Genomic DNA, 13,491 nt, shown 5'->3' on the forward strand with positions numbered 1-13,491 from the left:
CCACACTAGTTCAATGTGAACTAGAAACTAATTTGAATTTCTATTGCACAATGAGGTCATCGAGACACTTTGATTTTGAAAACCAAAAGCGGATGTTGTTGTTTTTTAAGCGCTTCTCGCTTGATCATCTGACGCCTGCCAGTAGTCTGAGTGCGCAGACTCCGAAGTGCTGATGGTTGGTTTCAGTCTATGACCACAAAAATAAATAATAAATTTAAAAAATCTTATGACTACATCTGAAGTCATCTCGGCACATTTCCAGTTAGTTTTTAAGCTCACATTTGGTTGTGGATATTTTATAATTATTATTTTTAACAGGCTTTGCCTTTTCTTCTCTAGGATTAGAAACAGCGTTATGGTATTTTAGGAACGCTGTGAGCGCAAAATTAATAACATTATAAAAGTTTAAAATAATTATAGCTCACTTTTAGGTGCTTAAATGCTGATGAACATAACAGGAAAGTCAACTGAGGGGTAAAAATTTAAAACGCTAAACTATCAAGAAAGTGTTAAATATGATATTATAGACCAGTCATTTAGATAAATATGAGGCTGACAGCACAGATTGTAATGGTCTTCAAATGAAGATGCCCCGTTAATTACTATGGGTTGCCCCCTGTTGGCTGTCTGTGCAACTGCATGTATGTAGGACGCTAAATCCAAGGACGTTTAGCATTAAACTATCCCAGAGAGGCTACTGAACGCAAGAAATCCTATTTGAGAATATGTGAAAAATTAAAAAGCTGCATTAAATTAGGCATTTTCATGTTATCCAGACAGCAAAAGATATAAAGATGAGCATAGATGAGCATAGATAAAATAGATGAGTTAAAAAAAATAAAGTGTTCAAAAAAAACAAAAAAAAACAACACACTAAGTTATTATTTAAATCAATTTGGTATTTTAATCATTAAAAAATATGTACATATTTAATTTCTACAAGGTCAAGTGCAGAAGGTCAAACTGTAAGCGCTACTAGAAGCGAGTGTATGTGCTCCTCTGTGGCGCGGGCTGAGCTCCGCCCTGCTGCAGCTGGTGACGGAGTTGCTGGGAGTACGGGTCCTCCAGAGACTTTACTGACACCGTCGTCTTGGGCCCCGTCTTCCACTCTATGCCGCTCTCATCCACCACAGAGGCCTCCACGGTGACGGTGTGGGTGCCCAGGATGGAGAAATTCAGCAGGAACTGGGTGCTGAAGTAGTCGTTGTGGGGCTCCACACGCTGCTTGATCTCATTTGTTTTAGTATCTAGTGGAATCTGAAATGGGAAAAAAACTGTTTAAAACGTTTATACTGGTCAAACTGGTCTAATCTGTGTCATTTAATCCATCTAAACTATGTTGTAGTGAGTTGTCCAGTTTTAGAGATCAGCTGAGAAGATCTCTGACCTTTCTTAAACATAGTGAACTAGACAGCACCTCAGAGAAATCACAAGCTCATTACTCACAGCAACGCTAATGTCTATTAAGCTGCTTTGTTAGATACACGTTCTGCTGCTCAGTAATGAAAACATCCAATCAGCCAACCAGATAGCATCATCTCGATGCATTTAGGCATGCAGACGTCATCAAGACAACCTCTGAGTTCGAACTGAGCATCAGAGCATCAAAAGTTAAGGTGTATTTTTGGGCTTTTCGCCTTTATTTGAAAGTCGGGTAGTGCAGAGTAGACAGGAAAGAGGCGAGGAGAGAGCAGGGATATACGCAGCAAGGTGTCAGGGGTCGGACTTGCATGCAGAAGAGCATCTCTGACTGCACAACAGTGAAGCAAATGGGCTGCAGCTGCAGAACAAGAAACAGGAAGCTGTAGCTACAGTGGGGCAAAAAAGTATTTAGTCAGCCACCGATTGTGAAAGTTCCCCCACTTAAAATGATGACAGAGGTCAGTAATTTGCACCAGAGGTACACTTCAACTGTGAGAGACAGAATGTGAAAAAAAAAAATCCATGAATCCACATGGTAGGATTTGTAAAGAATTTATTCGTAAATCAGGGTGGAAAATAAGTATTTGGTCACCTCAAACATGGAAAATCTCTGGCTCTCACAGACCTGTAACGTCTTCTGTAAGAAGCTTTTCTGTCCCCCACTCGTTACCTGTATGAATGGCACCTGTTTGAACTCATCATCTGTATAAAAGACACCTGTCCACAGCCTCAAACAGTCAGACTCCAAACTCCGCCATGGCCAAGACCAAAGAGCTTTCGAAGGACACCAGGAAAAGTATTGTAGACCTGCACCAGACTGGGAAGAGTGAATCTACAATAGGCAAGCAGCTTGGTGTGAAAAAATCAACTGTGGGAGCAATCATCAGAAAATGGAAGACATACAAGACCACTGATAATCTCCCTCGATCTGGGGCTCCACGCAAGATCTCATCCCGTGGGGTCAAAATGATCATGAGAACGGTGAGCAAAGATCCCAGAACCACACGGGGGGACCTGGTGAATGACCTGCAGAGAGCTGGGACCAAAGTAACAAAGGTCACCATCAGTAACACACTACAACGGCAGGGAATCAAATCCCGCAGTGCCAGACGTGTTCCGCTGCTGAAGCCAGTGCATGTCCAGGCCCGTCTGAAGTTTGCCAGAGAGCACATGGATGATACAGCAGAGGATTGGGAGAATGTCATGTGGTCAGATGAAACCAAAGTAGAACTTTTTGGTATAAACTCAACTCGTCGTGTTTGGAGGACGAAGAATACCGAGTTGCATCCCAAGAACACCATACCTACTGTGAAGCATGGGGGTGGAAACATCATGCTATGGGGCTGTTTTTCTGCCAAGGGGACAGGACGACTGATCCGTGTTAAGGACAGAATGAATGGGGCCATGTATCGTGAGATTTTGAGCCAAAACCTCCTTCCATCAGTGAGAACTTTGAAGATGAAACCAGGCTGGGTCTTCCAACATGACAATGATCCAAAACACACCGCCCGGGCAACAAAGGAGTGGCTCCGTAAGAAGCATTTGAAAGTCCTGGAGTGGCCTAGCCAGTCTCCAGACCTCAACCCCATAGAAAATCTGTGGCGGGAGTTGAAAGTCTGTGTTGCTCGGCGACAGCCCCAAAACATCACTGCTCTCGAGAAGATCTGCATGGAGGAATGGGCCAAAATACCAGCTACTGTGTGTGCAAACCTGGTAAAGACCTATAGTAAACGTTTGACCTCTGTTATTGCCAACAAAGGTTATGTTACAAAGTATTGAGTTGTATTTTTGTTATTGACCAAATACTTATTTTCCACCCTGATTTACGAATAAATTCTTTACAAATCCTACCATGTGGATTCATGGATTTTTTTTTTCACATTCTGTCTCTCACAGTTGAAGTGTACCTCTGGTGCAAATTACTGACCTCTGTCATCATTTTAGGTGGGGGAACTTGCACAATCGGTGGCTGACTAAATACTTTTTTTGCCCCACTGTACAAATCACACGGGCTCATCAAAATCAATCTCTAGAAGCCTGGGAAAAGTTGCCTGCTCTGATGAATCTCAGTTTCTGGTGTAACTTAAAAATACAAAATCAAAAATCCACTTGACTGTGTTAAACTGGGACTCATTTGCAGTCATCTGTAATTATTACTATTGACAATAGTGGAAACTATATCCTGCAACATATATGTGGCTGGATAGTGACTGGGAAATTCGTCTTTTAGAACCAATAACATGCTCTTTATGAGGACATGGAGACCTATTTTTATGATATTTAAACAACAAAGAGAGAGTTTACAAATCTGTGTTTAGCATTGTACTCTGTCGCAACAATTGTAAAAGTGGCAATGAAAATAAGATTTGTGACGTCTAAGTTGTTTAAGTGTCAATACAAACTAAGTACATAAAAAAACTTTGACTGAGGCCACACACCTTGTAGTCAGGTCCCGTCTTGCTCTGAAGAACTGAGGTAACATTAAGACAGACTGACTGGATCTTTCTGAAGAGTCCCGGAGTTGAGCCGTGCTGCACCACACCCTCCACCTTCAAGGTCAGCTGCTGAGTGTTCTGCACTGGGATTGGCTCGCTCGGTGTTCGCGGGGATGGTGAAAGGGCGAGCTGGAAAAAACACAACACACATAAACCTTCAGAGTACCAAAGGAAGAATGTCTTCCTTCCTCTGATGAACACCCACCTTATCGGCCAAAACAGATGTACACGTTAAAATACTAAAGTGACACTGTGGAAACGTCTCATGCGTTCCTCTTACAGCGGGCTATTTCCTGGACTATTTCTTGGCTCGACGCACTGCTTTCCAAGAAGCCCAGCCAAGAAACAGTCCAGCACATAATCCCCATAAAAACACAGAGAGGTGATTTTACATAATATGTGAATTAGTGCGCTTTAGAAGTGCTGGCAGGCAGATTTTGCCTCGTCTCCAGTCTTTGTCCTGAGCTGAGCCTGCCGTCTCCCTGTATTAGCTACATATCTACTCCTAAGCGATATCAATCTTATTATCCAAGTCCAATAAGCAGCTAGCTTGGGGGAAGACAGCCTGTGGTGACTGTGCCTTAGAATATGCATATCATTATTGTGCTTTTCTCTTTAAACCAACGAAAAACAGTTACCTTGATGCTGGTGGACTGCAGCTTTTGGAAGAAATATCTCTGGAAAGACAGCGGCACCTTCAGCAAAGCTATGACAGCATCACAGAGACAGCTGGTGTGCTGAAAAAACAAGCAACACATTTTCATCATTTGCTCCCACTTCATTTTTGTCATTTCCATTTTTTTCCCCCAACCTTAAAGCAACTGAGTGGGGTCCTTTATGACCCTCGCTCTACTGTAATATGAAAGTTCTCCAATTTTTTATTTTATTTTTTTAACCGGACTTCATCTATCGGTGCGACAGGTTCACGGAAAGTTATGTGAGGTAGTTTGCAGCCCCGCAAAATTTGCTTTTTTTGCTTTTAACATTATAGATTTTGGTTGTTTGTCTTTCTGTGTTTGTTTATGAGATGTTCAAAAAGAACACTAAAGTCCTAGGGTTAAATAAGGTAACACAGACTCTTTGTCAGAGCTACAGTATATCCAGACCATTTGTTGTCAGCCCCTGAGAACCCTTCTAATATTTGGGGTTATATTTCTAATTATTGTAATGTTTTCAGTGTTTCTACATATTCATCCATCCATCACCTCCCACTGATCCAACTCGGAGTTATGGAGACCGCCCTGTGACACTCTCCAGTCTTTCACAGGGCTAACACTGAGAGATGGACAACCATTCACACCTACGGCCAATTTAGAATCACCAGTTAACCTATCAAGCATGTGTTTGTCTGTGGGAGGAAGTACCTGGAATGAAGCCATGCACGAGTTTCTGCACAAACTGTGTGAAATATTACAAAACTGCAAACAAGATGTTTCTTTAGATTTTGTTAAAAAACATTAACAAATAACAGTCACGGACTGACTAAAGAAACATAATTTCATCCACACAATTTGGGATTTTTAACTCCTTTGTCTGTGGCATTAGTACCAGACCATCGATGATGAAGTACCGAGTGTTAATCTTACCAGATGTGAGACAGGAGGGTGTTTCTTGGTGAGGCTCTCCGCTTCCTCCAGCACGTGGTTAAAGACCGACATCATCCGTCGCTCATATTCGCTCTCCGTCTGGACAGACCCCACAGTGCCGTACTCCTGAAAACTACATTACAGAAACAGATGGAAGACATGTCGGGGGAATTCACAGAAGGGACCTGTTGCTGCAAAGCGCTTTCTCTACAGATCAGTCGAGTACACGGTCCAGTGGAGGAGCTTTTGTCAAATAAAATAAGGTGCATTTACTTTTATTACACTGTCATACATCTGTGTGCAGCTTATAAAGGGCTACCTCTACATGTGATGCTGAAAGCTAATAGAATAAAACCAAAATATAGAGGAAAAATCCTTAGTTTTACATGTGTTAGTTTGGTAAAAAAAATTCGATGACAAATTGCCTGATGAGGCACTGATGGACATGTTATCTGATATTCTGAAGGTCTACCAGTCTGTGAGTCTACTGCTTTAATGTGGTGGTGTTTTCATTGTAATATATGTGCAGATTTTCATAAACCTAGTCTTTGACACACGTCCTCCATGCAACAATAGCTAAAAACACTAAAACTACCACTGAAAGTCAAAAACTGGACTGAAACTAAACATATTCAAACAACAGAAGATCTGGACTATTCTAGAAGATACACCTGTGGTATCGTTTTGAAAATCTGAGGCAACTTCCTTCTCGAATGACTGTATTTACAAGATTTTCAGAAAACCTGATCGCTGAGATTCAAACTTGTCCGAGATTTTTCTAGATATGCCTATGGTATCAATTTGAGACTCCTATGTTGCCTCGTTCTGGAGTTATCGCATTCACAAACTTGGATATCCACATTGCCCGGCTGGCCAGCAGGGTGACAATAATGCCTTTTACGGCTGAAACAAAACTAAACTCAAACAAGAAATCTGGAAACTAAAAGTAAAGAAAACACAAAACTATAGTAACTCCGGTACAGAAAAACTCAACACAATCTAAACTAGATCCATTCAAATCAAATTATTTGTTGACACTCAGAGCAGCCCTCACCTGGCAGCCTGTGGGTCCAGTATCAAAGCTTCAATCACGTGGGAGACGAGCAAGCAGCTCTGCTGTTGTCTGGGCAAACAGTTAAAGAAAACTTAAGGACATAAGTTATGAGATGATATTTAAAAAAGAAAAAAAAAGAGAGAAGAAGGAAAGTATAAAAGTATGATGATGTGCGTTTAAGGATACAACTCCACATTGCGAAGGGTTGCATAATCTGCATCAAACGACGACTGGTGTAAGTCAGCATAGCGAGCAGCAAGACTTCTGAACTCATCCATGCACACCTTCATCTGGAGAGAAGAGAAACGCATCGCAGCTTCACAACTATGCTTTTATTCCTCTAGATAAAGCTAGGCAAATAAAATAATTATACTGGCTTTTTGTCGTCCAGTGAAAAGATCCAAGTAAAACTGAGCTACTGACCCGGAGGCCCAAAAGGGAAAACTATATTGAACACTGACCTTAAATCAAATTTACCTCCTAATTAAAAGCAAATACCTCTTCAGCATGATGAACAATCTGCTCCAGTTTGCTGGTGCATTAACAGAAAGCCTAAATAGTGACCTTTGACATGCTGTAACCACAAATTCAAAATAAGTACATAAATAAAAGGGAGGCCAAAGTTCAGCATGTCACCTGCATTGAGATGCGGCCACAGCGTTGCAGCTCATTTCCTGAAGTGAGGGCGATGGTGGTTGCGATGGCGGGAGGAGGGCTGGTTTTCAGACTGTTGCAGGTACAAATGAGCTGCGACAAAGCTTGCAGGGTGTCGATCCGGAGCTTAATGAACTCGCACTGGAATGTGAGCGGGCTCAGAGGAGTGCTGGCAGCCTGCAGGGAGGGATTAATCAGATAAATAAGGACACAGCAGTTAAATAGTGGCGCGGCTTGAGTTGATCTAACGAGATTCTAGGTGAGTCACGTCATTAGCAGTTAGAGTTGCTTTGAAATCAGCTCTAATGGCACCCCTCTCCACACTGGCTATCAGCAGCTCTCAGCATCCTGTCACTGGTGATAGATAAACAGTATTAATGCTTTTTGACAAGCAGATGCCTGGCAGTTAACTGACTGTGAGGGAGGCGATGCCCTTTTGGTAGGAGCGCAAGGCCTCTGCGATGGCGCTCATGGCTCCGCTGTAGTCCCCGTCTTCCACGTGACTCAGGCACTGCTCAGCCTGGGAGAACTCCTTCAGGCTGCTCAGCCAGAAGTAGAAGTGCTCCGAGGCCACACGAGTCCGCACACACTGGTACAGCTCGCTGGAGAACTCGTGGCATCCCTGCAGGTGAACGATAAGAAAATAATCATCTTGCCGGAGACCCGAGGCACTTCGTGGCTGTTTGCAACACCGTTTTGATCCAAAGATCTCACCATGCGCGAGGCTTGCCGTGCAATGCGATACACCGTCCAGCCGTTAGCAACGTTCTCCAGCTGCTGTTTGATGACAGTCTTCACTTCGGCTGACAGAGACGACTGGCTTGCAACAAAAATCACTGTTGCCAAGGAAACCTGCAGCAGTGACAGTAGGGGGCGATGAGTGTGAAACTCTAGAGATCGGCGATATGTAAAGGCAGTAAAACAAGGAGGTAAATATTAACAGGATGCTCCTGTGAGGTTCCTCTACCTTCTATTAAAACATGAAGGCTAAATAAAACTGCATCATGTATCATTTAGTCTCACATCAGCTGATGCGTGAACCCTTGCACATCTCTCACCAGAAGCTCCTGCTGCTTATCGGTGGACGAGTGACTGGCCACCCGGTAGAGATCAACCAGATCCCCCAGCATACCGTCCCCCAGCACAGGCAGGTGGGTGGCGATGGCCGCCAGAGCGTGACACATGAGAACACGAGAGGAGTCGCAGGACAAGTGGAGCTGGCCGAGCAGGAATTCCACTGCAGACTGGCTGAGATGGGGTCGACTTTTCAGCAGCTTAACCAATGAGGTGAGAGCTGTCTAAAGTTGAAAACAAGAAAATGCAGAGATGGGTGTTACTACAGCAAAATGTAGGTAAGGGTTGGCTGATGAGTTGAATGTAAGGAGAGGCATGGAGAAACGCTCCCAAAATAATTCTCACCTCATTTGCAAAGTTTGTGCAGCTGGTATTAAAGAAAAATAGTTCTAATAGTTAACGAGTATTTTTCAGGCAAACATGAAGAACTACAGGCAACGTGCGCTCAACGCAGGCAATCACTGGGAGATTTTTGTTGTGGCAGATCCTTCGCAACTAATTTCATCCAGTGAGAACCAGAAACCTCCAGGAACCACCGTCAACCAGCTGCCGTTACACATTTCTGTCAGACAAATCCCTGAACCATGTACGCATGAGAAACTTCAATTGGTCCAGTGAGCAGGGCAGGAGTAACAATGAACCTGTAACTCTTAAAAGTCCAGCCAAACCAAACCAGTTTTCCAAATTTAAATTAAAATACATTGTGGTACTTTTTCAGATGTTTTATAATGTAAACTCTGCCTCCTCAGGGGTCTAATGTCTTACTTTCAGTGTGGCTTGTGCACTGGGGCTGTTGTCCTGACTGCACAGCATCAGAAGGGACTCCACTCCCAAAACTGTGTCCTGCTCCAGCTGTACTATATCTGAGGAGGGGGAGATGCACACAACAACAAATATTACCACACTGATTAAGAATTAAAAGCATCCCCCAAATAGGTTATTGCCCAGTCTAACTAACCTTTCTCTGGACAGGAAATGGCAATGTTGGTGAGCACTATGACCCCGTGAGCTGCTACTGCCAGGTTGCTGTGGTAACAGCATTCCTGTGCCAACTTAACCAGGTCAGTGAGCCGGGGTGGAACCAAAGAGCCACCTGAGAAGAAAGTTTTAGAGAATGCAGATCAGTTCAGAGTGGCATTCTTTGTTTCCTAAATGCAGCGATTTAAGCGTAAACATTACCTCCAACATTACTAAAATACTGTTTGATCGCAATAGTTCCAGAGAGGGTGGAGAGAACGGCCAACATCCCCAGCTTCAAACTGTTGTAGGGGATAGTCAAAGCACACTCGCACAGCACCTGCAAAGGTAAAAGCTGTTAGATTGCAGACAGATTTTAAACATCACAACAACCCTACAGTGCAACTGTTGCCATCTGGGGCTCTACCTGAGTGTTTTCTCTTATCCACAGGTGAGGAGCCTTTTTAGCCAGGAGCTTTAAATCGTTAACTGCAAGTCTCTTCACAGCTTTTCTCGGATCATCTTTTAGGTACTGAAGGAGGAGCTGCAGCTGCAAACAGATTAGGAACCAAATCAGAGGTTCACCACAACAAACCGAAAGAAAGGAGGCATTGCTGTGTGCGAGCAAGTTGGGTCTACCTGCTTGGGGATATCTATGAGGGAAGAGGCGGCCAGCTGGGTGAAAGTATGCAGGGAGACGATGACCATGGGGGTGGAAGGATAAGAGTTCACCAGATGCTGTAAAAGCTCTCTGCTGCTGGATGCCAGGCTGGCGTCATGATGCATGTGCTGCAGCATGGGGATCAACTTCAGTTTCAGTTCCACAGGAGTGTCTAAACCTGAGGCGGAAGAAAAGATCAATGCAAACGTTATGTAAAAGATGCAGATGTTATCTGCTGGGTTATATTTGGGTTCAGCAAAATGTGTATTTGCAGTCTTTTGTGTTTCTTTTTCTCTGTGATTTCAGCATGAAAAAAAAAAGAATAGCTGCACTCAGTTTAGTGAGAAAACTAAAAACAAAAGACATCAGTAATAATGAAGCTTTGAACCACGACAGCTCTCGTTTATCTTCACGTGATCTGAGACATTTTAAATACAGAATAAACATCTTACCTTGAATCATCTCACTAACTTTGTTGCAAATACCAGCTGCAAAGTCTCTGAAAATGAAAAAGAATTAATTAATTAAAAAGCCACACCACAATTAGATCATCTAAAACATCATCCCATACATCAGAGCTCACTTTTAGTCATCGTTTCCTTACTTTGACTGTGCAGAGAAGCTTGCGGCAGCAAAGATGGCTGCCTCGACTTCCACATTGTCGTGAGAGTCCAGGCTTTGGCGAATACTGTGGTGGGCATTCTTCCTCTCTGGGATGATGGAGGCCAAACTACCAAGCATCCTGAACACATAAGACAGCAGGAATTTTCTTTTGAAAAATCTGAGATGACTGAAAAAAAACTGTGCACAACAAAGGTGAAGAAGAAAGTGCAGGCAGGGTGGAGTGGATGGAGACTAGTATTGGGGTAATTTGATGAAGATGTTACAATTCTCACAGAGAATGCACAGGATAAGAAAGGAGGGACACCTCAGGTTGAGCATATTGGAGTAAAAGTTAGAGAGGCAAGGCTGAGATGTTTTGGACATGTGCAGAGGAAGGACACTGGATACACTGCAAAGGATGCCAAAGCCAGGCAAGAAGGCCACAAAGGAGGTTTGTAGATGTAGTGAAGGAGGACATGCAGAGGGTTGACAGAAGAGTGTGCTAGGGTCAGATGCGCCACTCGTGTCTATTCATGATTTCACATTATTACCTCAGAGTGATGGCTCTGGCCACAGGGTCATTACTGTGGATGACTGAAAACACCCGTTTCACAAACTCATCCACATTGAGAATCTTCTCCAAATGTTTCTCACTCTGTTGAGTCACTTTGAGTACACAGAGACGTAGAAAGTTGTTACTGGAAAAGAGAAATAAGCTTCTATTAATAAAGATGTTTGTGGCACAGTAAAGCTCATCTTTAACTTCTCGCATCTTCTAAATAGATCTCACCAACTTCAACAACATTCTATTAAAAAGTGCATAAGATGCACACCTTTATTTATTTAGGCACTTTTGAATAAAATTAAAGTTTGAAAAATCCACTTAAGTAAGAATAGTTTGTTTCTTATTCTTTCTTAAAGTGAAATAAATTCACTTCCCCCCCCCCCCAAATCCTCTTATTTGGAACCTTCTCTCTCTCTTTTCATACAACTTTTTTTATTTCATTTTTTTCATGAAGAATAATTATAGTTTGTTTATTTTTAAAACCTTCCTCACACCAACATTTTTTCCTCTGTACTTACATCTATTCATACTTTTCATACAACACAATTACACATTAACACGCCTGCCCTCAATGATCAGTTTACTGGGTATGCTTAGTTTAAAGTATCTTGTACTTTTAAAGATTGATAAACATCAAGTTCATTAGAGACATCAAAGACACGCAATTAGACATTAAATATAAGAATAAAATCTATTATCTGTTATTTTTTGGTGTTTCAGAGTTTATTTTATTTTTGCATTAGCTTGAGAGTGATTATGTGAACTGCATGACGGCTTAGGCTTGTGGTTAAATTGTACGCTGAATTACTAGGAGATGTTATTAAAATTTTCTCTACACTCTGAAATGCATTCGGATGCCTATATTAGATTCAGCTATAAAGAAAGTGGGAAACAACTGTCAGTAAAGTAGCCTTTAACAAATAAATACATAAATAAATGATCATCTAAAGCAATAGTGATGTGCGATACCACTGATTTCCTTTCCGATCCGATACCAAGCAGCACCTGTCCCTGTCCTCCTCTTCAGTTCGCCTCAACATAAGCTTATCATATTCTGTGATGTGATTTACTCAGAGGTGTTTGACGAGGTCAGTGGTGTTGCCACAACAACGTGTCCACACAGGACTCTGTTTGCGCGCAGCCATTGTTGTGAGTGTGCACGCCAGGGGCTGCGACACATTTATACAGCCGTATTCCGCATATGACTATGAAAGGCGTAAGAGGAAGTAGTTCCTTCCAAATTAGACGATCCGAATTGTATAGTTTCTTTCCACTGCGTTCATTTTAATGGAAATCTACAAATTTACCCCAGAGTTCTAAAATATCGATATTATAATATGAGAATCGATTCTAGAACATAAATTGCTGGTATCGGAAGAATCGATATTTCAGTATCGATCCGCACACCACTATAAAGCAATCATACCCGAGCCTGAAGATGTCTGCTAGTTTTAAAAATGCAGAGTTGATGAGGATGGGAAAGGGGTACTTCTGGAAGAGTTTGGGGAACAAAACCACAGCCTCACACTGCTCACCGAGCTTCCCCGACCGCAACCCTGAAAATAAAGGAATTTCTCCAGTCACAACAAAGCAGGAAGTTTCCATATAGTCCCTAACACTTAACACATGACGAAAAACGACACACCGGATCAGAACACAATCAATGAACCATTTGCTAAGTCTTTAGCCAGCGAGCTAACACACCTTTGTCCAGCTCCATGAGAGCGGAGTTAGCGTCGAGCTCCTGTTCGCCATAACAAGCCTCTGACAGGAATGAGCGTGCGGTGGAGAGCGACATTACTGTGCAGTTTTTACTCCTTAAAAGAAGATACACTCATGAGATGTTAGCATTTCACTGTTCAGGCGGCATTCAGGAAAACACTGAGGATACAGAGACAGAACATCCGGTCTGGAGATTGACTTTCATAATAAAACGCCAGTTGTCATGGTCGCAAGCTAACAAGCTGTTTTAGGGACTGTTGTATTTAAAAATATATATTTAAGTTAAATATCTAAGTGAAATATGTATTAGTATATTATTCTAGTATCTCCTTAGCGTCAAATGATAGATTATGGATGAATCGGTAACACCATAATACTCTAAATAACAACAATTACATTGGAGACATCAAAGTCATGGTGACTTTTAAACCTTTGTTACTTTAGTGCTTCTGTTGAAAAAAACATTTTACGTGTGATTTTCATAACTTTTGTTGCAGTCACAGATATTCAATTTCTAGTTCAACACTGCGCACAACCTGAAATTGTGTGTTGTCACACAACTTCCAATTATACTTGCACCACTAAATGCACCATCTACATGCAGTTTGGCAGTGGTTGTATACACCAAAGTGTATTTACTAAACTAACAACTGTCTAACAGGATAAACGTGCTATGCAAAGAGGGACTAGTTATTAGT

General features: G+C 42.2%; 1 protein-coding gene across 1 annotated transcript; it reads right to left on the reverse strand.

Annotated features, from left to right (window-relative positions):
• Positions 1-878: 878 nt before the first annotated feature.
• On the reverse strand, positions 879-12,978 carry ints7 (integrator complex subunit 7). The gene is made up of 20 exons (XM_080882145.1): positions 12,776-12,978; positions 12,498-12,627; positions 11,058-11,204; positions 10,508-10,645; positions 10,356-10,402; positions 9,882-10,081; positions 9,670-9,792; positions 9,465-9,582; positions 9,244-9,378; positions 9,051-9,148; positions 8,270-8,509; positions 7,926-8,063; positions 7,627-7,833; positions 7,194-7,388; positions 6,744-6,847; positions 6,558-6,626; positions 5,504-5,636; positions 4,556-4,654; positions 3,861-4,046; positions 879-1,257 (listed from the first exon to the last, which is right to left on the reverse strand). Exons 1-20 carry the CDS (start codon positions 12,867-12,869, stop codon positions 976-978), a joined length of 2,883 nt encoding a protein of 960 aa, XP_080738271.1. The 5' UTR covers positions 12,870-12,978; the 3' UTR covers positions 879-975.
• Between the last annotated feature and the right edge of the window lie 513 nt (positions 12,979-13,491).

The sequence above is a fragment of the Rhamphochromis sp. 'chilingali' genome, assembly GCF_963969265.1.
Source record: "Rhamphochromis sp. 'chilingali' genome assembly, chromosome: 5".
Classification (NCBI taxonomy): Eukaryota; Metazoa; Chordata; class Actinopteri; order Cichliformes; family Cichlidae; genus Rhamphochromis; species Rhamphochromis sp. 'chilingali'.

Bases quoted from the DNA above. Each gene is read 5' to 3' on its own strand.
- ints7 (XM_080882145.1), bottom strand. From the start codon at position 12,869: ATGTCGCTCTCCACCGCACGCTCATTCCTGTCAGAGGCTTGTTATGGC. The intron at 9,149-9,243 runs GTTAGTTAGACT...CCCCCTCCTCAG, and splicing joins CATTTCCTGTCCAGAGAAAG to ATATAGTACAGCTGGAGCAG. The intron at 1,258-3,860 runs GTGTGTGGCCTC...TTCCCATTTCAG, and splicing joins AGACGGGACCTGACTACAAG to ATTCCACTAGATACTAAAAC.